Genomic DNA, 26623 nt, shown 5'->3' on the forward strand with positions numbered 1-26623 from the left:
ATCTGGATTTACAATTGATACCTGCTCCTCGTCATTCAAAGTCAGGTTGGATGGGGCTCTGAGCAATCTGATCCAGTTGAAGACATCCCTGCTCACTGCAGGTGGGTTGGATGACCTTTAAAGGTCTCTCTTAACCCAAACTATTCTATGATTCTGTGATACATGCTTCTCCAAGCTGCTTTCTTGTACTCCAGAATTTCCACTTTTTTTTTCAACAGATATAGTCTCCAAACAATAACAAAAGAAACAAACAAAAAAACCCCCCCGAAAAAGCCAACAAGCACAACAAAAAAACCTCCAAAAAATAAAGAGAAAAAAAATTATTAATGGTGGGAAGAGTCGGCTTTGACTTCCTCCTCACAAATATGCAGAACAGAAGAGCAGACTTTGAATAGTCTTTTGAATAGCACCTTGCCCATCAGGCCATCTACCATTCTGTACCTGCTTCTCCCTCAAAGGAAATCCTCTATTAGGCTAGAGAAAATAATAACAGAACTTCCTAATAAAAATCTCTAGTGTGAAAAGCTGTGATTTCCACTGATCAAACTTATGTGCTCTGGTCATTCAGTTTACACTGAAAACTCTTGCAAACCCCAGTTAGCTGGACAGAAAAAGCCCAAGTCTCTTCAAGTCTAACTGCTCTTACTATGCCTGCATAAATGTATAGGCTGCCTGCAACTAAATATGTCCTGAAATATCTGTACAGTGTTTTTGAATAGAAAGCTCTGATTTACTAGGAGGCAAGTGTTTCACACAGGTTGTCTTAAGAAAACTTTTTTTAAAGGAAGGCTTATTTAGATGAGAAACATATTTAGATGGAAAAGAACCACAAGGTCTCCAGTTAAACCAACAGCCCACCAGTTACAGCATTCACCTAACCTTGAGATACAGCTTCAAACCCATCCTTCATGACAAGACACAATCTGCTTCTGTCCCCAGTGGCACTACATGTTCAGGTCTTGCTCCTGCTTTGAAAAGCATCTTTTCTTTGCCCTCTGCCCCCAAAGAATATTGCATAATTCTATAGAATTACTAACAACATTGAAAAATGTTGTCAGATGGAAGAAACCTATTGTATGAGAGCACTGACTGAAGTAAGGAGACTTCTTAGAGGCAGAACTGGTGCTGGAGCAGCAAGAGATGGGGAGCAGGCACAGGAGCTAAGGAGAAACAAGACCACTGTGCCTTGGGACACGCAGTAGAGTCCTACTGAGAGGACTTGAGTATTCATGCTCCACTTTTGGGTCAGATCTGCCTGAGTTCTCCTTTCCTAAATAATGACTTACTCAGCAATGAACAAAAGCAGCTGTCCCATTCCCCACAGTCATCTGCCCAATTTCAGCTGATGGGGCAGCTGGACTCTGGCTTTACAGTGTTCAATAAAAGAACTGAATCAATTCCAAACTAAACTTTCTTTGTATACAGTGTTGATGAACAGAGTTACTGAACAGGGATTTACACACAGCATCTGAAGTTGAAGTCTGAGTTAATCCACACATAATTCAAAGAAAAAATACCCCTATGTTTTGTTTTGAATAATGCACTCTGAATTTAGTATTTTGATGAACAAAATGCTTCACTGGATGACAGAGAAAACTTGAACCCCTAAGAAGTCCTTTCCCAATTTCAGTTTTCAAGAAATTTGTGTGACGTGCCTAAAATAGTTCAGTTTTGCAAAACTCTTTATACACAGAACTATCCCCTTCAGCCAGAGCTCGGACATCTGTTCACATCCCAAGTTTTCTTAGCAAGACAAGAAACTTCTCCAACATTGCTGCTGGGTTTTAATGCCACTTACTTGCCCTCGGAGCTATAACTATTTATGCTGCCATCAGTGGATTCCCTACTTGGCTGTCGAACCATGCGGCTTCTCATTTCAGCTGCCATCCCTGTCTCTGTGCTTCTCTGTATCGTGCTCTTCAGCTTCTTGCTGCCAGCTTCTGAAAGCAGAAAAAGAGAAACAGTAGTTAGAATGACCACTTAGAGCAAAGCCTTTCCTTGCAGTTTTCCCCAAACAACAGTGATCTGACTTGAGCTTTACTATTTAATAACAAAAAAAAAAAAAAAAAAAGACTATTCTGATCAAAGAAGGAAAATCTCTTCTTCGGTTGCAAACTGGCAGTGGCTTCTCTGTAAAAGGGTTGCAAGCTGAAGACCCTTGCTAGGAGAAATTGTTAGAAATTAGGCATCTTATAATTAACATATACAGTTGGAGTGTAGGCAGGATGACAGTGATAGCATCTGCAAACCATATACTTGGTAAGGTGTCTCTAGCCACCCTGTTAGTTAGGTTGGGTGACTACAGTAAGGGTTACAACTTTAACAGAGAAGAAAAAAAAAAAAGTGATAAAAAAGACCTTCAAAACATAAAGCATTTGACAGAAAAATGTTAGGTAGTGAAATATTTAATATCAAAAATATAATTATGTGCTCTGACCCAGCAACATCTTAGTTTTCACCACATTGTTCAATGTAAACAATGAGATCTCAGCACTTCTTAAGTAGTATTAACACTCTGGAGAGTCCATGTGGAAGACTTTGGAGAGTTTAGGTTTGCAACGAAACACTAGAGAATAATGTAAATTTTGTGGATTTTTTTTAAAGATCTGATTTATTTCAAAAAGCTTCCATCACACATTCTTTAAAATGCAATCTGAATTCGACCTGGAAGGTTTTGGTTTACCCTTGAGCAAGAAGAGCTTCCAGTCCTTTACAGTGATGCTTCTGCACTGAAGGTGCAATTGTTCATCTACAATGAATTCTGCTGCTGCATGGCAAAAACTATGCTTCCAAATGACAATACTCATTCTCAAAGACCTTTAACTGAAATACTTTCACCCAGTTCTCTATGTGATAAAATAGTGTGTGTTGACTTCAAACTCAGTGTTTACAAAGGAAACTTTACTTCATTTACTTCAGCCTGTCATTAAATAAGTGACATTACTTTCTCTCAGGAAGCAGTAGATTTGACAATGTTTCACATCAGTGCATGCAAAAACCATCCTCCTGCATTTGCCCCTTCATTTTGGTGCCTCTTTATTCACTGTCTGCAGAGTCTTTGCTTCCTTTTCATAGTCTGCTCCATAGTCCACTCAGAAGAGCATCAGAAAAAGTGAATGTTTCTTCCATTTCCACCTGTATTGGAGATTGAATTGCTCTGAAAAAAATCTTCACTTTTCTGTCTCACATGGGTATTGCTGGTGTTTGAAGCTGACAGATCTTGATATTTCTTCACATAAAAGTTGTGGCTTTGGTAGCCTCCACATAGCCTGCTCGTTGCTCAGGGTTACCTCATGCTGCAGAGATGCAGAGATGGCCCTTGCTCTTGTCATCTGTAGAGCAGGTGGAGGGCAGGAAGAAATCTCCAGTAGCTCTCACAGTAACCTCTTTGGAGTCAGCAGAGAGACATCAAACATTGCCAAAGCATAAAAGAAATAATCCTTACATTGATCTGAGAAGAGACAGTGACACAGCCAAAGGGGCCATGGCTTTCCACTCAAGCCTTCTGGACCTGAGGGCCATTTCCCTGTGGCCACCCAGGACTGATGAAACAAATGCATCCGAGTGTAAGAAAGCAGCTGCTTCCACAGATCCTTTACTCCTTTCTGAAGCTAAAAGCTCACGTTTTGCTGTGGGCCACTGCAACTCATCCATATTCCCAGACCTTGGTCAGCTGAAAGAAACCACGTTACTCCATGCTGCTGAACATGAGGTAGACTGGGTCAGACAAAGTACACCAGGCAGACCAGGCTCCACTCTTAAAGCAAGTGGCTGTGGAAGGTATTTCCTGGAATGTCAGTGACTCTCTGTGTAGATAATCAAATGCTACATTTTGGACCCGAGATTTAACTCTGAAAATACATGGTGTGTCCAGAGTATCAATGCCAAAAGGTAAGATAAGCATCCAAAATAAATCAAAAGGCAGCCTGGTAAGTATAACCCACATGCAGAGCCCTGCACCAAAGCAGAATTCTCACATTTTCAGTAGCTACAAATTTGCCAGCCATGTTGTTTTGTGCCTCTCTCTCTTTAGCTGGGATCTGTCTGCAAGTGCCTCTGTTTCCATCTGCCCCCACGAAGCAGGTGAGATTATGTAGTTTAAACCTTCCCTTCTTTTCTGGAGCCATCCAGATCAGGCAGCATGACTGGAAGGCCATGATACGGTAGAGCCAGAAATGTGGGCACCTGAATAGGATTGCCTAGGAGTATTCACAGCACAGGAAATGGAAGTGTTGAGACACACAAGATCATCATGACCTGGGCACAAACTGGGAAAGAGATGTTTCTCTGGACACCTGGACAACACAGTGGATGCTGAAACTTAGGGATTAGACCCAGACTGTTGGGAAAGCGTAATGAAGAAATGATCACTGTCCAATGACTACATTAGAGAAATTAATATTTTTAGCTTTGAGCCACACTAGAGACTGAAAATATAAGTACTTTTATACTGCCATGGGTAACATTCATGTTGCTGCTCAGACATAGTTCTTTGTTCCAAAAGGAAGTAGGTTTCTTGTGCCTGGCCTTAAGCAAGTCTGCAAATAACAGGCTGGCTTTTTCCAAATACTTTAAAAGCCACTGTTCTCTGTCTCACTGTGCTGAATCCCACCTTTTTTTTTTTTTTTTTTTTTCCCCCAACATTTTTTTCAGGTTAACATTAAAAAAAATTCTCTTGCCTCCTCTTGTAACTGCTTTTAATATCCACAGTGTTTCCTGGAAAAACGACAGAGTTTTCCTGCATATTTCATTTTATAACTTCAGTCTTAATATTCTGCCATACAGTCAGAAATGTAACATAAAAGTAACCCAAGACAGAATAGGAAAATACATCAAGACTTTTAGTGCATAATGCCAATTGCTTTTGCCCATGACTAAGAGCCAGAACACACACTGTACAAGTTCTAGAAGTTTTCACCTTGGTCAGTTATGCATATAATTTTTTCCCCTCCAGTGATGGCAGAAAAAGTAATTAGTATCTTGTTGGGGTACTTCCATAAACTTCTCAGCAACATCTTGTTCTGCAAGGGAGGGAGGTGGTTATCATACAGCTGAGTTGGGAACTGCTCTTAGTTCTAGAGGCACCCAGGCAGCACAAAGTCACCCTGGGGTGCAACTTCCAGTCCTGCCTGGACTGCACAAGGAAATACAGGATCTGAGCACCTACCAGTGTTTCTGCTGCTCTTGATAATGCAGGGGTTTTTAAAACTTTCATTTTTACCTTGTATTACTTTTAATCTAGCAGTTCTGTATTTATCTTTGGAACACTCTCTTTATATGAACAGTACAAGTTTATAAAATATTTAAGTTCAATATCTATGCTGTGATGTATTGAGAAGATTTTCTACTCTTGTCTGAGCTGTCATTCGAGAATGCTTGGTCCTGCTACTTATTTTTATTAGTTTGATATGTACAATTACATTTTATAATACGTTACAGCTATTTGCCTGCACTGTGTAAATTACACTATATTCATCATGCAGACCAAAGATAAACTCTCTATACCCAATACCATTTAGGGGCAAAATTTACTCCAAAATGGTCTGTATGCTTCTGTCTGCTATGTCAAGGCTTTCTGTGTGCATTGTATCTTGACAAACAATTTAACAGGTACAGAGCAATTTTTGCAGATATAATACCAATACAAGAGGAACATAAAGCAGCCACCTGCAGCCACAAAATATGCAACAGTTTGTAAGCATTCTGCAAGTCATCAGCAGCCTTGTTGCAGCACCCTTGCTGCAACACACCAGTGAGTATGTGCAATGTGTTATTTCAGTCTACCTGTTAGAAATACACGCTGCAGTGATTATCTTTTGGTTTGACAAGAAACCACTCCCTGCCTTTGGTTTGCTCAGAGAAAAGTAAATGAAGGGAGATCCTGATCTAAGTAATGCTGAAGAGCCAAACCCAAGCTTGTTAGTGTATGCACCTACATTTGCACAAAATACCAATGAGATTGATGCATACCTTACTCCTACAGTTCCTTCACATCTCCAAGTACAGCAGCCTGGAGCAAAATGCTATTGATGACAGAACTTCATTAGCAGTAAGGAGCAGTGATAGAATCTATAGAATTAAAGCACCTACTCGAGATACTTCAAGGCCAGCTTTACCTCGCTAAAGGCAACCAATTCAGATGGTACAATGCTAGGAAAAAGTGTCCAAAATGGCACTTATCTACCATGTCTACCCTTAGCAAAGGCAGGAGTGCACATGGCATCACCATTGGTCTACCAGCCTTCCCCCTGGGCTCTGTGTGGTGCCTGGAGACAATTATTACATTTCACTCTTGCTTCAGTAGTGTAAGTCCCAAATAATGAGTAGGGCTGTACCATGCCCATCTGGAGTAAAGCTTTTTTTTGTCTATTACCTGCCCTGAGAACAGGTCAAGATGAACAAGAATATGCAAGGACACAAACGTGTATGAACTTAGTGAATCAGATGGTGTCAGAGACCTCTGTAGGGCAGAAGACATGAATCCTGATATGGTCTTCTGTATACTGCCTACAGGGGGTGATCCCTGGAGCAAGCATTGCCCAGAAATCATACCTGAAGGCAACTAGCTGGCTAGCACCAAAAAAAAAAAAAAAAGGAAGGAAATTTACACCCATACAGCACCTGGGTACATGGCATTGAAAATCTGTGACTGGTTTAAAAGAATGCTCCAGAGAACAAAGTCTATACCTGCTAAATCCACTAGTGAAAGGGATAGTAAGAATGTTACCAATATTCATTGCCTTTGCATGACTCAAGGGCAAATTATTCATGGTATTAAGCATGCTCATGCATCCCAAGAAGGCCTGAAACTACTACAGGTCCAAGCCAGCTCTGACTGAAACCCGGCAGGACTGTGACCATATTGTTGGTTTGCACAGTGACTGTTTGAGACACCAACAAGATTAAGCCAATTGGAATAGTAAGTGTCATTCTGAATTCAAGGAGATATAGAAAAAAAAAGCCAAGAGGCACATTTCCTTCTGGTCTTTTCTGATGCTTTACTGTTTTTACAAATGCAAAATTGTCTGCTTGGAGAACTGATGAATTAACAGTTCTGCAGCATCCCACCATGATGCATGTAGCATTTTTAAACAACAATGAAATATGTTTCCACATGACTTGACAAAGTGCCCTTTGGCTTGTAGTCAGAAAACAGAGAAAGAAAAGAAGAAATAATTCGAACAGCCTTTCTTTCTTTTACATATGTACATCTCACAGACGAATTCAGTATTAGGTTGAGAGCAAAACCTGAAAGCACACAATGATCAGGGACAGAAGATAAACAGTAAAAAATACGACTGTAAAATATAACTGTTTCCTAGACTTTATATCCTGCAATACTTCAATGTTTTTGAGTCTGTTTATTCTGTTTACCCTTCTGAATATATATTGGTGTTATCAAAAGTCATCTAAAATATTGCATTAATAGTCTTCTAAATATTTCCTTCAACAATCACACAACATGTCTGAAGAAAGGAGAATGCTTTTTCTCTTCTGTGGTGGTAGATCCTGAGGTTCAGAATCCGAATATAAAACATCATGCACTTTCTCCCATTTACATTTATTAAAACAAATCCACAAACAACATTTACACTGTTCTAAGTAACAATAGCTTTTAGAAAATTATTTACCTTTTTAGCTCGGATAATTAATCAAGATTACATTTTTTTCCCAGAGTCTGGAAAAAAAAATGTACCCCATAACTATATTTCTAAATTCACACATTCACCTAGCACAGCAATTTGATTCCCAATAAACATTTTCAGACAATGCAAATCAGACAGAGCAGTTAGTCCATTAATATACACAGTATTTATTTTTATTACCTCTTTAGAGACAAAGGAAGAAAACCCCACCAATCCTAATAAAGGTAAACTTCACCAAAGTGCTTTAAACAGTTGTAATAATGCTTTGATGTTTTATCTGGTGTACTACAGAATCTCAAATTTTGATTCTGTTATGTATTGAAAAGTAAACTTACAAACTCAGACTCTTAGCACTCTGCTCTTATCCAACAGTTTCTATTGACTTCTGTGAAGCTGAAGTAGTACTTTGAGAAGAAATTACAAGAACTGCTTACATTAAACAAAAGTAACAAGGACGTGAAAATCATGCCATTATTTACTACAAAAACAATAGACTCCAAACTTTGAGCAATCACTTTTACAAATCTTATCTCCTTAAGAAGTTCTTAGGTATATTTACTAAATAAATAAATAAAAAGTAAAGACAAACGTTTTGTATGATAATCCTGATACCCATGCTTTTCCCATGTCAGGTAAGAAAACCCATGTCTAACCAGGACATAAGGAAAATGAAGGTTATCTGGTCAGAAGTTAATTCATGGCTTCTGAAATTACTGGCATTTTGTGTCCAAAGATTTTTACCTCAATAGTTTTGTCCACATACTTTCAATGAACTAAAATGAGCCACTGTGTGTCAGCCAAAATGAGGCAATCAGGGATGATGTACGGTAACAAATTTTTACTGCTGGGTTTGTGCTAAATACACTTTATAAACTTACAGAAATAACAGCATCTTATTTACCTTGTTCACACATATGCAGAGCTCTATAACAGCAGAATATGTTGATTAAAATGGTAATAGGTATGCACGCCTCGTTCTTCAATTCTTAAAGTGTATTTCAGTAAAATTCAATTAGTAACAAAGTCAAGTTTCCAACAGATTATTTACTATATAAACAGTTTATAAAATTTCAAGCACTCATTTTTTCATATACACTTAGCTTCTTTTGCCAAGTGAGAAAGAGAAGTGAGAGAGAATGAAAAAAGAAGCTCAGAAGAGCTGTTGGCACTTCAACAGTGACATTTTTACAGCAAAACACAGCATTACATTACAACATTCTTTATAACCACCCAACGCTCAGAAAAGAGATAACATTTGACCCCTGAAAGGGTGCTAGGACACAGCTACCACTTAAAATACTGGAGGGGAAAAACAAAACTGTACTGCAGAAGAGAGCAGAATATAAGAAAATTTACAAGACATCACTAATAGAAAAAACTTATTATTACTATGTGTCTCCAAAGAAATGTCCCAAGAACTGTGTAATGTACATAATGGCAACCCAAAGTCTATTTCTTTTAATAATTTCCATTAAAGCTATAAATATAAATACTGTTGAAATCAATGGTTAATCTTCTGGGAAAAAGATGCTACATGCCTTTTTGCACAGTTGAAAAGTTTCTGAATTATAACTGAGCCCTAATTTACCAGCACTGCTTACTAATCAGGAGACATTACAGCTTCAGAAAGATTCCTCTCCTTTTTCTCACAACAATTACATGCTGCTAATCGATCAAATTATTCTGTACTTTTTCTGTAGTTTTATTTGTTCGGAATGCAACTTCCAACCCCTTCAAGTTTTATTTCACCACTGCCAGCACCTCCAGGTGAGTATTACATTTTGCTTTAGGAATGTTACTAACCTGCCTTTAGACAGAATTTCTAGTGTATCAGCTCAAGGGAATATCACCCTGAGACAGGTTTGTCCTCAGTGACTGCTGCATTGCAAAGTTAAAACCCCAGACTCACACACACGGCTACATCAGCCTAACGCTGAGGCTCGGCACAGTAACACACAGAAAATACAGGCTTACCTCTGTTTTAAGCAAAATTAAACATCAGCCACAGTATAATCCTTAGCAAGCAGCCAGCACCTAAAGAAGCTTCACCTTTGTTTAAATATCCCGTCCTGTTTCTGGGTGGAATAAATCTCTGGGGTCCTGGCGTTGCCTCTCCCTCGTTCTCCTGTGACCACTTGGCACCAGAGCTCTGTGAGGAATGATCAAGTCGCTTCACTCACAAGTTCCTTTTACAACTCTGATTACATTATAGGGCCTTGCAGTGAAAAAGTACTGAGCTACCTGCCAGCTAGCACTTCATAATACACTGCCAAAAGGTTAAAAAATTCAGTCAGCAGTGTATTTTCTAGTGATGTGCAAGTACAGAAGAGCACAAAATATTCTTGGCAACCTTGTTTGATGGATTTTTTTAACGCTGCTGTTCAGAACTGGATGAGGAGATTCAGATAAACCCAGAAACATATTTCTCTATCCTGGTGATTTTTACTCATTCTGTATGAATTTCAGTACCAAACCATCTGAAAGACTGAAAAGCTGAGAAAGCATCAAATTAGCTTTAAAAACTAAATTAGAGTTACAACACAGCAAAGTTTTAATGATGTTATTGTCCTAGAGGGACTTGAACATACCAGAGTTAAAGTTTCACTGCCTCCTTCAAAGTGTCCATGTGCATTTTGAAAACTGAACTTCATTACTGATTTTTTCCTTTCTTTAAAATTCACTTTGAGAAAATGGATTTTGTCATATGGTTATTTCCATGTCAAATTGCTCATTCTTTCTTGTTCATGGTGGGGACCCAAGTGGTTTCTCTCATTCTCTTTTACAAAGAAAGGAGGTACCCAGTCAAATATACACAGTGAATTTTGATATCACGTTGGTTAAACACAGAAAGGAGAAATGACATGACTCAGCATTTGGCAAACAAAAAGAAGCAAACTATTTAAAAAAAGAATTATAATGTGAAAAAAATGGAAGACACTGCATGCACTAAATTTCTCTCCAGTGGATCTTCAGATTATGGTGAAGCCCTTGTTATTTAAAGTATTGTATTAAAATGTAAAATGATTAATGAGAAAAATGCCACAAATTATATTGTCCATTTCAGATAAGAAACATATAACAGGAATTTTGATTGCAATACTGTATAGATGACTAACAAAAATACTCCTCGGGAGTCACACATGTGCAGAAAGCTCCACCTATTTTATTGGCACAAACTTCCCACATAGTGCAATGGTTACAGTAACTTGTGTCTTCTTGCTCTGAGGTATGCATTTAGAAATGAAGTTCAGAACACCAGAAGACAGTGGCTCATCACCTCTCTGGGAAATATGTACAATGAGACAAAGATTTATCTTCCACAGGTTGGTACAGTGCCAAGGTAAGAAGCCAAAGCTGATGCTGGTAGCTGCTAATGTGTGCACATCACCCTCCCAAGACATCCCTCCAGCATCTGCATGGCAAAGGCTCTCAGAGCAAGCTGCCACGTTGAGCAGTTGTACACAAAGTGCTGCACTTATGGCAACAGAACAGAAGTTCCCTTCTACTCAGGCTCTTGCTCAGAAAAACTCAAAAGAGGTTTAAAATTTCAATAAAATTTCACGGAGGGAAGGCTTTCATGCCATAAGCTCCCAGAAAGCCCCCACTTTGGCCACAGCCTTTCTTCCTTTATGCTGTTTCTCCTAGTCCCAGGAAAAATCATTCTGTATATTTGTATGACCAAAGTCACATTCCAGGATTATAACTCTTTGACCTGCTCTTCTGGATCTGTAAGAGAAAAGCTGAACAAAACCTTGGCTTATTCCTCCACCACAGAAAGAGCAAATTTGAGCTCATTTGCCTCCTGAAATATTAGCGTTGGACTCTACAGCATAAATTATTCTGGGCAATCTCCAAAGTACTGTACCCTAGAACAAACTTTCATTTAAACTTTCTACATTCCTAGACAAAAATCTGTGTGTTGTTTTTTGCAACCTTGTTTGCACTGACATACCTTGTACCATCATCAGTGATCCCAGGGAAATTTCAGCTTTAGTAAAATGCAGCTGTGCTCTCCTTGAGACAAAGCATGTTAAGGTTTACTCTGCTTTTGAAGTTCTTTGGCATTATTTTTTAATACAGTTTTAAATGTGACTTGACAAAGTTCCAAGCCAAATGTGTTTTGATGACACAAGTGCCCACCCTCCTTACAGCTGAGGCCAGCTCAGGTCGAGAACAGAGGCTAAAAATTCAGAAGAGGCTCCTCCTTTTGGTCAGCTCAAATCCACTTAATGCTGGTCCTGGTGCCAAATTCATCTTTTTAATCAGCTTTTTATCCATAGTAGAAGTTAAGACAGGTAAGTAGTGAGTGAGACAGCCGCTGAATGTTTCTACTTTAAAAGAGCTCTTTGTGGCATTAGGTTCATGCTGGTCTACATTAGTTACAGCAGTCAGTATGTAAAAACACCTGTGGTCTTACACAGTGGATCTGTGCTAGATAAACATCTGTGCTAGATAAACATCACAACTGTAAGATGTCATTTTCCCCTTTGTGTTTATACAATTGAAAGTGGATGACTGTACACAAAGACCCAGTTTAGAGACAGATTGTTCACCCAACCTGCCCAAATGAATGCTCTGGCATAGCTCTGCTGCAAAATTATGAAGTTTGCATCCAATATTGCTGGTTTATGTCCATTATCAAATATGCACTGAAGAAAAGACTACTGACAAGACATAAAGGTTCAACTGTGCTGCAAACTGACACCAGCACAAAAATGTACCACAGCATCAGTACTACTTAGATTACTGTGCAAGATAGGGAGAGATGTGAGAGAGCAGGATTTTCTGACACCTTGCCTTTTGCAGTAAACATGAATTCAGGTTATTTTTACAGGTTTTTTTTATGGCTGCTCATTTTTCATTCTCCTCATCTCTCCTTTTAGGATTGCAAACCCTGCTGAGAAAGGCGTTGCCTTTCTCAAAGGCAAAGGAGATGAGACAACAGTCAAGAGACACCAGGCAGAAAGGGTAGCAGTGCAGGAACAGTTGTTCTGTGTTTTCTCTATTTTCTCTGCTAACTTTTCATTGCAAAGCAAGATTTCTTTATTGCAACTATTGGCTATTGGCTGTTTACATTTCTCATGTAAAATTATCTGGTACAAATACAATAAAAAGCAATGAAAAATATAAGAACAAGGGAGAATTAGCCATATATTAAAAATGAATATTGAGAACTTCTGAATTACAGCCAATGTATTCAAGCAGACAGCAAGTGTTTGCCACATTTTAAAGCCCTTTCAAACACAAGGTAGGATGAGATGGAAAAAGAAAATGAAGCGGTGCTGATACTCCCTATCTCTATAGAAAAAAGTAACTTTCCCCCAAGCTTCTTGTTATTTCTGAACTCAAAACACTTCCAAACTGCTATGCCAACTACAACACCGAGTTACTTGAACTACAATTTTACATGTAATGGTGCAGGCATATTAGTAAGTTCAATGATCAAATGTACTTTTCTTGAAGGAATACAGTATCTGCAAATGTTGGTCCATGTATGCTAACAACAGACATTACATTACAATACAACATGAAGCTAATTCAATTCCTATACTTCAAAACTATATAAGAGTCCATTTTCCTTTTTCTGTATTATCCAAAAGCAGAGGCTAAGACTGAGCACTGGATTTTCTGTTTTGATACTGACGGCACAGACAAACCTATCACGGATGAAAAGATGAAAATCATTTTAAAATAAACTGGAAAGAAAAAATAGCATATGAAGATCAGCACTGAAAAAAAATGAGAACATGCAGCAGAATATCAAACAGCTCAGTACGCAGGGAAGCTTTCAAATAGACATTTTAAAAACAAATAAACAAAAACCCCTATAATAATCAATCATCCAGGCTGAACCACAAATATCAAAGTTTAAATTTACTTGCAGATAGTATATAAAAAGATGGCTTCCCAGAGTACACGGTACAAAATTAAAATATAATAAACAAACCTTATTTTCTTGTTCATTGGCTTACCATTGGTTAAACAGAAACTTGCCTTTTACAGTAATTTTTGTCCCTATCTTAACATAGAATAACTCAAGCCAAGAAGTACTACATCTTTCCAGGGATTTCAATATATATTAGCTCACAGATGAAGAACATGAAATACAAAAGTAAAACAAACTTGCCTTTCATAGCAGGATTACACCACAGTGCTCCAGTCTTGCAGAGCTAATGGTTTGAAGGTCAGGCTCTTTGGAACAGATGCACTAATCTCTTATTATCTGTATATTACACAAATTATTGCAGACAGTTTTTTTTCTTGGAACTGACAGATAAAGCTTTATTTACTGCTCAGGATTACTATGATCATTAATGAGAGTGCTGCTTTCAGGGTGGGTTCACACTGTGAGAGGTTAGCTGCTATTGAGTACTGGCTGCTATAAAAATAGCAATGGACAGTTAAAACACTAGTAAAAAGAAAGACAAGTAAATTCTATGCAGGTAAGACATCACCAAAATAAGGGTAAAACATAATATATGCACAGAAGAAATATTGTTGTATACAATATGAATCAAAATCATATAAGGGAAGAAGTATGATCAAAGCATGATCTTGCTTCACTATTATCAAGTACTTTTTAAGAGAATGTACAGCTTATTAGAGCCTCTACCAGGTATCATATTTTTGAAGTCCATGAACACAACAGAATCTAACATGGTGGAATATTGGAGATAAAAGAAGAAGCAATAAAATGTACATAATCCCTGGCTCATTTATATAGAAATGATATTACTACCCTCCTGAACTAGTAATGATTGAACAGACATAATAGTTGACAGGTAGCTTCTAATAAAATCATAATGAAAGATGACAATGAGAACATGCAAATATCACAAAAGGAAAAGTTTGGGAGTTCCTTGATAAGTTAAATGGTACCACTACTGAGAGAATAAGAAACAATGTGGGAGTGACTTTCAAAAAGTTTAAATAGCATATGTAATCAGTATAACCATTTCAGAGTCTTTAAATAAGAAAAATTACTAAATATTACTAAATACACCATCTTTAGCCTGCAAAAAATATCAAAACTAGCATGACAAGTATTAGAAAGAGGATATTTTTAAAAAGGTGACTGCAGTAGCAGGATTTACCCCAACCATTGGAGATGCAGCCCTGAAAATATGTAATGAAGACTACCTCCAATTGCTTTTGAAGTGAGTTTTGATGTGCATTTCAGTGGCAACGAGAGCAAATGTCACTGAAAGGTAACTGAAATCTAAAAATTATTTTACTTTATAATTCTTTCATAAAATAAATCTTTTCAATCAATGTGCCTGATTGCACACAGTTTCCAAAAGAATATTCACAGTACCTCTTTTTTTCCTCAGCATTAAAACACGTATTTACTTTTTAACAACACGACCATATTCTAGAGGAAAATTGAAGTAATTTATTTCAAGCCAAGAGCTACCAATATAGAGTCAAAAAAGTTCTCAGAACAATTTGTGTTTTCTTCTGCAGAAATTTTTAAGTAAAAGCAATCTTTCTAACCCTTGATTGTACACCATTCTTTGAAGAATGTAATCTGTGTATGCCAGACTGGGAAAGGGAAGATGCACAAAGATTTTAAGGCCTTAACTTTTCTATGGATTTTTCTGTCATCTTCAGAGGAACTTTGGACTACACAGGCTCATTGACTGTATCAAACCAAACATAAAAACATGGGTAATAAAAAAAAAAATATCCTAGATGCATGGTCTTATTGAATGTTTTATTTTCACCCATATCTGGAGCAGGTGGTTTTTAAGATCTTAAATATTCATTTACATTTATGGCTTAGCTACATATTTACAGATCTACATGGGATTATTCCCTGTGAAATATACATAGGACTGCACCTCACCCTCACTTGCATACCTAATGTGTCATGGTTAAATGAAGCTTCCAACATGCTTGCAGTGTGACAACATGATATTTCGTCAGTGAGGAAAATAATGAACTTTAGAAACCAAAGTCAACTTTGCCAAAAAATCCTGTTCTAGCACGATATGCCTGAAAATTTGAAATAATTATAATTACCTTTTAGTAGGATACCATGTATATAAAATATTATGCTTCTAATATAACTTAAAATCCATGAGTTTATAATATATTTACCTCAATGTTACAATAATAAATAAAGCACCAACACAGAATTAGGGCGAAATTCTGGTCTGCTTTTCTTCAGAATATACAATACACTTAAATCATCTCTCAGTACACTTAAATGATCTCTCATCATGCCATCTTCTTATTCAGCAAGGCAGGTAACTACAGTATTTTCAGGTATTTTGTAAAGATAACTTAGGACAGTGATAAGCTATTATTTGCGTAGAAATACTAACAGTATTAGTAAAAAGATCTTGTTACAGAAACTCCATCATGGCTCCATCAAGTAAAATAACAAATGTCATTGTTCTGTGTCCTGAACTACAAAACATAAGATGAAAGAACAATCAACAAGCTGCAAATATAAACATATACATATACATTGCCAAGGCTACCCTGTGATAGATGAATCTGTTCAAAATTATTTTACTGTAATTAATGATCTGTTCAGAAATTTTATGCGTATCTTCACTGATCAACCAGATTAAAAGAATTTAGCAATTTTCTTATAGTGAAGTTCTGATTTAGTTTGTTGTCAAAATATGTCAAAAAATAACGCACCACTACTTGCTCATTTAGCTAATTTTACACCACAGAGCACAATCTATTTTATTCCTCTTTAAAGCCAGTCCTTCCTGGTGGAATATTCAGTTAAAATCCCCAAACAGAAACATTCTCATTAAAAGAACACAAGAAACAAAAATTCTAAATGAACCCAAGGATGAATGTATGCCCCATGTTGTTTCCCAGCAGCACAGAGGTGACTCCTACTATACCATGTTTTAGGGGTCAAACATTATATTGCTTTCAGTCACAGATTCCCATCCCAAGAAAGCTAACACTGTCCTACTTTATATTGTAAACATTATTAAATATATGTGATATTCAGACAGACTTCAATGTTTGGACATTTAAGGCTCAATGGAATCTTTGCTTAAACCAGTACACCTAACTAAAGACTACACAAACATGCTCACACACACACACACACACTGTGGGTTGTCTTTTTCCCCAGCATCATTTCAATGAAATTATTGCATCTGTTGTAATGTGTTCATAAATAGTTTAACCAGTTAACAAATATTTTTTAATCTGGTCATTACGGTCATATGTTTTTAGGAAGTTTTGGCTCTTTTGCAGACTGTGAGACCTTCAGCAAGTCACTTCCAGTCCCCAAGTTTGCTCCTCAATAAAATGGGAAAATGGCACTTACCGTTATGCTTTAAGGTCTATGACTGCCAACAACACAAGGAACAAAGAACCATCTCTACTATTAAATAGGTCTGAGATGAGCTATAAAAGTCAGAACATAAATTGAGAGCACATAAAATAAATTGCACTACAAAGCCAAGTTCAGCAGTACATGTTTACATAGGATTCACAGCAGTTCCTGCTTCAGTTAGGATTGTAGAAAGACTGCTACTGCAAGCCTGAACCCCATGGAAATCTTCAGACAACATCACCAACAAAAAGGTCTTCCCTTTATTTAACAGAACGGTCTTTATAGGGTTACCAAATTCTTAAGCCTTGAGATCAATGAGATTTTTCAGCACCCAGCTCTCAAGAGCAATTGATTTCTTAAAAATAAGCATATCCCACAAACAAATAGAACCTGCAATTCATGAAGAGAAACAGCCTGTGCATGTAAGATGTTGATTAGCATCCCTGCTGAAAAAAGGATGGTCTTTAAGGAAAGAAGGCATGCTGTGATGCATCAAGGTTCAATTCTCAATTTTGCCCCTTCATTTAATTCTCAGTTGTTTTACAAAATACTTTATGGCACACAGCTTCTGTTGTATATTGCAGTGAAACCATGTGAACACAGAAAAAAAAATGACAAAATCAGGATATGTTATGTTGTATCTGTCACCCTAAACTGACTTCATTCAGCCTTCCTTTTGGGAACAATCATTGATCCATTGGTGATTTAATTTCCCTCACTGCTTCTCTGCCTCACTTTTAACACATCTCAAGTTGGTGTTGTCCAAATATTTTTTTTCTCTTTTGGCAATAGACTATTTGCAATTATATGTGAAAAGTAATATTAATAGAGTATCAAAAAAGCATTGTATGAATAAAAGCATTAATGTGTAAAAGTCATCCACTCCCTGTAAAACTAAGACAGTATATTTACTGCTCATTGTACCAGCACCAAACACATGGCAGCACTAGAATAACAGTGCATTGCAGCTTGCTGTGCTCTCTGATTGCTCTTTGAAGACTAAAAGCATTTTCCTGTTCCCAGCTTGTATGAAACTGGCAGTGTCACATAATAGGTAAGAGGAGTATTTTTGTTAGCAGTATGCCAAAAAGAGAAGGAATATTATTGGTGAAAGTACTTACATTTTCATCATAAGCAAGGCATCACAGGACAATTCTGTTATGTATTCTGCTTGACTGATGACAACGTATCAAAGGCTTGGATCAGGACAGTTGTGCTGATTGCACAACTAATAGGTTACAATAAAATAACAATTCATTGTATCATTTCCATCTATTTGGTTATTCAGTGTTAGGTTTGATTGATAAGTTTCATACCATACATAATGTTAGTTTTGATGATGACATTTTCTTAATGGATCAGATAAAATCTTAGAAAATATTAGAAAAAAACTAGGTATTTAAAGAGGTCACCAGACATCAAACTGCCCTCCTTATTTCTTCTGATTTGATCACATTTAAGACAATTAAACAATGGATTTCTCAAACCCTTCCAAGTCTCCCTTCTCTCAAACAACACAAAAACACAGAACATACACACATATATGTATCTCTAGATTAGTTTTCACACAGAGACTTAGAAAACCCTGATTTTACATCTGCAACCAACTCCTTCTCTTATGGGTGCTGAACAATCAGCAGAGCAAATAAGAGAAACCACTTAAGAGGTAGAGAATTACTCCATCCCAGTAAGCTCATTATCTGATCTCCTACAAAAAAAACCCACCTGAAAACTTAGGACAGTCACACCAATGACAAAACATGCCCTATTTTAAGAGTGGGATTTTCACTATAAGCATGCCAAAGGCACTCTTGCCTTTGTAATTTCAACTTTGCTTCGTGCAGCAAGAGAAGGCTGTGCAGATGCTGTGACAGTTTGCTCACCACATGCCAGGCTGCAAGAACTAGAAATTGTCTATTTCTTGTAGTTCAGCAGTTGTGTCATTTCTTAAGACCTCCTCTCTCTAGGTTGCTCTGCCTTGTGCCTTCCTTCTGGGCATGAGGGGCAACAGGAAACCTTGCAGCACTCAGCTATAGGAAATGAAGGACTGAGGCAGCTGATGCCATTGCTACTGCTGCCCTCTGAGGAGGAACCAAGGAAAGGGGGCTGTACACAGGCTAAATAGGATGCAGCTCTCTGAACTTTATGTGTCTGTATATGCTGTACTGGAGGTGCCAGGTTCCTTTTAGAGCATATAGAAAGAAAGAGACATTTTGGAGTACCAGTTCATTTTTATTATTTCAGATATTTACTTGAGGATAGGTAAGCCATGCAAAGAAGTGCACATTTCTCTCTGCTGGATCCATAAAAAGAGAACGGCACCGTGTAAATGAAACAAACCATGGTGAAACAAACCAAATCTTCAGTCATCAGCATTTGCACTGGAAAATCTGAGCCTGAGTCTTGGCTAAAAGGTTTCTGAACAAAAATAAATCTGTATTTGCAACCAGGTAAGTGCTGTTAAAGCTGCAAACCACTTCTCAAACCCACCACAGTTTCCCAGTCCATGACAATGATTCATCTGTTAAGAGTTAAGTTCTAACCTGGCTTTATAATCCCAGCATAAATATATCGAAGTTGCCCGTTCCAACATATGCCAGAGATTATAGCTCTCTTCTAGATGTGATATAAGCCTGTATCAGAGCTGTAAATATTTTCACATCAGAAGAAAAATAAGTGCAATAAAAATGCAAGTCAGTTCCGTGACACCAAGCTCTTGGAGTTGGTTGTGTCCCACAAAGGCCATTGCTGAAACTCTGGAGAAATAGTTCGGTTATCAGAGAATTGCATCCTGTGTGTGACCACTTCACAGCACTGTTGGAGTGCCTCCAGGCAGAAGAACTTGGTTCTTCTTCATGGTATACCTCTAAGGTAAAGACAACTGGCTCCCTCAAAATGTTTTCCTGGTAAATTATTCCTTTCCTACCCACAAATACTAAACTTCAAGTCAGTGTGTATACCCTATTGGGTATATACCCTGGAGGTTGTTTTCAATGCTTCTTGAACATCTTTTCCCATTAAAGTTTTAGCCACTTTGGAGTCCAGACTGAAGAAAGCAGATGAGCCTTGTCAAAGGAATCCTCCCACCCTGCCCTGACCACGAACTCCAGAAAAAAGCTGCTCAGGCAGGAGAAGAGATGGTTAGTAGGATAATTTTCAAAGACAAAGTAATGTGTAAAACTGATTTACTTTTATACATAAATCCTAGATCACATCTATACCTAATATAGCATTTCAGTTTGGTTGTGCTGTGAAAGAGAGCACTTTGCAACATCAAATCTAATCAAACAGCAGAGCTATAAATAAAGCTATCAACAGCCATGTGAAAGCAAAACTAATCAAAACAGCAGCCCAAAGATTTCTCCCTGGAAGAGCTCTTCAGATATTTTAACCTGCTTTATAAACAGGAAATCCATTTGCATGGACGTGTGGTAAGGATAACTTGTCAATCTGACAAGTTCTGTTCAGAGACCAGAGAAATCATTACAAATAATGGATACACAAGACACTGATTTTTATCCCAAAGACATGAAAGCAATTATTTAAAAAAGCAACTTTCAATACTGTTTCACAAACACCTTTTAAAGTCAAAGCAAGCTACCCAGCTAATCCAAGCTTCAAAAGCAGAAGCCAGGGGTCAGTTTTGGGCAGTCCTCCCTACCTTATTGAGCCACAACACTTCTGTGCCTCACAAATCAAAGAAGCACAGGAAAGCAGAAAGAAAACTGATTCCTCTAGGCTTAGCTCCACCCTCCTTGGATAATTATTGTCTGACTGCACTCAGGAGCTGTAAGCCACAAGGAAACTGGAGAGAAGGCAGCAAGAGGGCTGAAAGGAGAGTAAAGCAAGACTGAACTGACAGTGTGAAGAGGCAGAACCTCATATTTCTCTTCATAAAGGCTTTTCTGCCTTGGTTTCTTTCTTCAGCAATAACAAATCTTGCATTTATTGCAGAATCTATCAGGAATAGGTGGTCAATTCTGACTGGTCAAACTTCCATCCCACTGGGAATTTTTGCTGGGATTGCCAGTTTCCCAGAGGAAAAACATCACATATCTAACATCCCCTGCAAAGCAAAGCTTTTGGAGCTAACAGGCAACAGAAACTGAATTTTAGCAATATGAAATATTACTGTATGGGGAAATTAAATAAACTATATACACGTTTCTTTCTGTGAGCATCAAGGACTTTTATAGATACTAATTTAAAAGTAATCCTCAGGTAATTTATGAGGATAAGCACACAACAGATCACAAAAAAAAATAAAATACTGTAGTTCACTCTTGTGGTTCTTTGAATGCTTTAAGTCACACTGCAGTTAAATATTTGTAGACTTCAGTCTTAAAATCTAAACAGATTGTTAAATTTTAGCAAATTCAGGAAAGTTCAGGGATGAACCTTCCAATGGAGACCTGAAGGTGTATTGAGTCAATATGCACTGTTTAGTGAGGTCTGAGTAACTATATTGAAGTTTGCATGACTTCACTATATGGAAGATCAGAAATATATGGAAAAAAGGGAAAATCGTGGAAATGATTTTCCATGGAAATATGGAAAATATATGGAATATACAGAAGAAATGGAAAATCAGGTTCAAAATGACACAGTATTTTCGTGCCTTACCTAGTACCTTATGAAATAACCAATACACAGAGCACCTAACACTCCAATGGATATCAAGACAGACTGAAACAAAGTTAACATTTTATACTATTTGTCCCTTTTGGAAGTTATTTGACCATCCTATTCTAAAAACTGCACACTTATCAAACTAAAGAAAAGCTGGCACATCATTCAAAAGGCAGATAAAAGGACAGATTTAGAGATACAAGCATATTTTATTTCCTGGGCTATTTTATTTCTTTGTCTTGTCTTGGCATTTTTAAGAATATTTTGTAGATGCAAATAATTCAGAGTTTGGCTAGTCAAAGAGAGTGGGTAAAAATCACTCAAAGTTTGGTTTAAGCCCTTGAAACATGAGACATGCACAAAGGAAAAGCAAAACAGTGCAAAAATTTAAAAGGTATACTAAAATATAAACCTCTGATAAGTATTCACTAGCCTCTGGTGATTTCCTTAAAAGAAATGGCACTTGGTATGTTGTGATTAAGGCCATTCATATGCCTAGAGAGCAGTGATTTCCATGGAATAAACCCCATGAGCAGAGCTCACACATCAAGGACAAGCAGATGGCACTGAAGAGATGAGCTTTGTTGTGAAGAAGCACAAATTCATTGGGTGCCTGGATCCTTTTTTTTTTCCCTTCTATTTGTGTACTGGGTTGGTTGGCAGGATGCAAGTTTCTACCAGCAAGCAATATGATGTGCTCTTTTTCATTTATCTTTGTTCTATTTTAAGACTTGTCGAAGTGTTTTTTACTTATGTTAATTTAATTTACTTGCCATCTAATGTATGGAGAGGACCCTGGGCAATAAAAGTTATACTGTCAGAGATCAAATTCCTCTGTCACACAGTTTATATTCAACTGCTGCTCCTTCTCTTCTTGGAAACAAAGTCAACATTGGACTGGCCAATAGCTCTGGATAGCAGATACACTGCCAGGCTGATTCCTGTGGGAATAAGGCCAGTGACAATCCCCCTTTATCATCCACCCTCTCCTGTCCTGCAATGCTCCTCTTATCTGGGCCTCAGCCAGCTGAACCCAACCACCCTTCACAATCTGTAAAAAGTACTGGAGAAGGCTTCTGCTTTTAGAACAGTACCTTAGGTGTGCTGTGTAGAGTGGATGTTGCCCAGACTCTCTCCTATTCGGATGCAGAGCTCCTACATGGGGAAACAATATTCCAACATGGCCCTGCAAAGCTGGCTGAAATATTTTTCAGCTGAGTATTTTTTGCAGAAGGAAAAAAAAAAGGAGATTCAGCAACACTGAAATATTTTAGGAATCACTACCTGCCCTATCTGATGCTGTCAGCATTTTAAAATATCATTCATATTTACTCATATTTAAGGAAGTACACAAGCTGATTGCCTACTTTTGAGGCACATCATAAGTTGGTAGATTTGAAATAATTTTTAATTTTGGGGGGAGCTGGATGAAAAACTATTATTTTTTAAATCCTGTGAACATTTTTTTATAATTTTACAGAGTTCTGCATATTTCATTATCCATGATATGCAATTCAGAGTATCTAAGGGCCACTATCTATATTGCAATCTCGATGTATACAGGATTTTTATTAATACATTAGCTCCAGCTGCACTAAAAGCAGCATGCTCTCTTATCCTAATTATATTTACCATTATTATTATTAGCATTATTATCCTTGACAAACCTCTTAAAAACACTTGTTGATTATTGGCTTTGTCTTAGATTAGTTTTACCACTTTTCACTTGGATTCTGTTGCCAACAGTTTTCTTCCTAGCAAAAAAAAAAACCTAAAAAAATCACTCAAAGCTCTTCACATTCACATGAAAAGTGCTAAATAAGTTTAGTGTCTCTGAATCTAATGATTCTTTGAATTCAGATAAATGTACTTTTTAAAACTTGGCCTACCAATATCTTATCATCAAATGTATGATTACCACACATTCTTATAAATGTTTTATTAAAAAGCTTTAAGATTTTAAAAATTAATTTTTGTTTTAAATAATTTCTTGCCCCCACTTGATTTAGAGATATGATACCCAAGAAGATTGCATTTTGCAGGAAACAAAATACTACAGGTGATCCATAAAATAAGAGTGCACAGAAAATTTCAGTTGTGTTGGTAGGGAAGAATTAAGAATAGTTTTGAAAAGTCTTTTAAATTATTGCAAATGTGTCAGTCATATGAACAAAAATAATCCCATAACTGTTTTTTAAGAAATGCAGTGTTCAGTTTTCAAAATTTCTCTATGAAATATTTGATCTACTCTCTAGAGCTCTGTGTTGCATTTACTAAAAGTATTAGGGGAAAGGCCCCAGTCTGATCATCAGCAAAATTCAAGAAAAAATGGTGATATAAGAGTCATGAGCAGCCTTTTCAGAAGATGGTTGTGTATAACCAGTCAGTTCTGCCCCAAACTTCATCTAAATACTTTGAATAACTCTGTGAAGCAAATACTGCAGATTTAACTATTTCTTGTCCTCCCAGTTTTAAACTAGATAGCTTGAGCTCCTAAATCAATACTTAAACATTAAATTAGTGGCTTCATGCCAAACATTCTGTCTCATTCAAACCAAAATCAAAGTTCACGTTTGTTAAGAAAATGATGGTTTCAGAAAGAAAAAAAAAAATTCACATCTATCAAAATTAAGCTAGATCATCTGACTCCAAACAAAGAGGGCTTTATTTTTTTTCCCTGAGGCAGGAATCCATGTGTAGAATTATTTACTGTGAAGATAGTAGACCTTTTTTTCCCTCTTGATAGTACTTTGGCATCACTGTATTTCCTTTTTCTGAAATTATTTGGATATTATTTTAACTCAGTGTTTATACTTGCACAAAGTAAAACTTCTAAATGCAGTGTGAATCAGATGGAAAGGTAAATAAAAATGCTCTTAAAACAAAGCTCAGTTAAATAAAGTCAGAATTATCAGTAGGTCTTTCTATAAACACACTTCATAAAAGATACAGTAGAAACTTAACAGTGAAACTACAATTATTAAACACATTTGACATATTTTGAAATTGTAGATCTATAAGAGATGCATGTCACAGCTTAGCAAAAGTCAAAGTTATACTTCTGGAGGGGAACAGATTCTCTCAGAGCCCATGCTAATTATGTACTAGAAATAGCTTTAAATACAATTATTACTGCAGTAATATCTGTGTTAAAAAATGTAGGGAGAAAGCATAATTGGACAGAAAAGCAAATGAACAATTTCAAGTACAAGTCAACCAACTACACAACAGGAGAGAAAGTCAAAATTTATATTTCAGGGAAAAGGAAAAGAGCCACATGTAACACTAACTCACTAGAGCAGTGGGGCTTTGTTTGAAAATACTAACCCTTATTAGGAAATCTTTTGGAAGATGAGTAACTGGAACTGAATTATGCTTCTATTAAGGGTAGTGAATTCCTCAGCTAGACTGCAACAGTAAATAAAAGAGAACATGCTTACATTCACTTAATAGTTCCAAAGAATTAAGTATCATTACTAGAACAAAGAGTTCCTCTTACAAAAATAACCAGGTCTTTGTTTTTAATATTATTCTTCATCCATTTCTTCATTCTCCCCTCCTTCTACAGAAATGTGTGGGTACTTGTGGGATAGGTATGAGGCTTTTGGTGGGGTCAGGGGGGTGCTCTTTGCTTCCAGAGTGTCAGGTTTAGAGCCCAGACCCTGTCACTGTCCCTAAGGCACCATTATCATCCCTGCTGCTGCACTACAGGCTTTTTATAGATTGGCTGAAAAGAGAAATCCATCTTAATGTCAGTCTCCCTCCATTCTTTTTGTGCAACAGAGCCATTGTCCTCATAGATCACCACAACTATGTAAAGCAAGATCTAATGGCTGCTCAGGGAAAAATAACAAGCCAGAGACAAGACTGAGAGATAATACCAAACAGGCCAACTGCACTAATAGGTGTGGTGCAGGATGAAGCATCAGATGTTTGCAAGGCTGTTAGGAATTAACTAATGTTAAGGAAAACAACTACAAAATGTGCAGTCAGGAAAACAGACTGGAACAATCTGTAGGTAAGGAAGCTGATGTATAAATGCTAAGTGCTGCTGCAGAGATAAATGCCCAATGCAAGCAAATATTCCTCTCCCACTGAGAAGTCCCTCCACAACATGGTGGGAAACAGGTTATTTAAAGAAGACTAAACTAAACCTGTGGGCAACAATATAGATGTAAGACTCATGATGATTCTGAATTCCAAGATAATTTTCTGAATCTACTATTAGAAAATCTGGGATCTTGTAGCATTTCATCTGGATGAAAAGGAGATGATAATACAAAAGAACATCAGAAAAAAAAATAGGATATTATGCTACATAAGACAAAAAAGGCTCTTTCATCCCTAGAATACTAAATTCTTGAAGAGGTGTAAGGTACTTGTTCCTCTGTTCTGATAGAAACTTCACTGTAATTTCCAGACATAGAAAATTTATTCATTACTACTTTATCCCCATTTGTTTTCACACCACAGTTTCTGATGGTGTTGCCCTTTAGCTTCAAAAGCTCCGCCTTTTTGATGTTCATACTCATTGCATTCTTACAGAACAATCATACCCCTGTTCAACCTTCACTTTCATAGACTGAACAAATCAGGCTATTAATAAAGCATCCTTGAAGGTCTCTATTCCTATAATCATCCAGCATTTATTTTCTTGAATTCTGAGTGACAGGTATTCCAGAGAACCTGTCAGCTTGTTCCTCATTCAATGATTTCAACATTTCCAAGGAAATACCTTGCCTGCTGCACCCAGGGTAGCATTTGCATTTTCTCTGGCCAGTTATTATGCACAGATTACATTCACCCTCTGATTTTCATTATACCCATGTCTTCCTCTTCCTCCTCCTCCTGTTTTTTCTGCATGACAGAGCTCCCACATTACATCTGGAAATTTTCATTAGTGATTCTGCAAGGAATGATCTTGCAGTCTGCATTATCACATTTTCCTTGACTTCTATTTTTCTGGTTCTCAAGTTCATCAGTCCACACACTATATCAAAGGAGATATTTTCCAAATCAGTATTACCAGCATATT

The 26623-nt window shown here is 37.2% G+C and overlaps 1 protein-coding gene across 18 annotated transcripts in view; it reads right to left on the reverse strand.

The window, feature by feature from the left end:
- Nucleotides 1–26623, reverse strand: part of RIMS1 (regulating synaptic membrane exocytosis 1) — a 305213-nt gene that overhangs the window by 6448 nt on the left and 272142 nt on the right. For 16 of the 18 annotated variants that reach the window (XM_071741578.1, XM_071741571.1, XM_071741567.1 and 13 more), the window contains one exon: nt 1799–1940. In XM_071741578.1, coding sequence (XP_071597679.1) covers nt 1799–1940 — 142 coding nt within the window. Of the gene's footprint in view, nt 1–1798; nt 1941–9620; nt 9859–16950; nt 17008–26623 lie in introns of those variants that run through there. The other 2 variants (XM_071741577.1, XM_071741575.1) reach the window with 2 other exon arrangements.

Source organism: Heliangelus exortis, chromosome 3 (genome assembly GCF_036169615.1).
Source record: "Heliangelus exortis chromosome 3, bHelExo1.hap1, whole genome shotgun sequence".
NCBI classification, from domain to species: Eukaryota; Metazoa; Chordata; class Aves; order Apodiformes; family Trochilidae; genus Heliangelus; species Heliangelus exortis.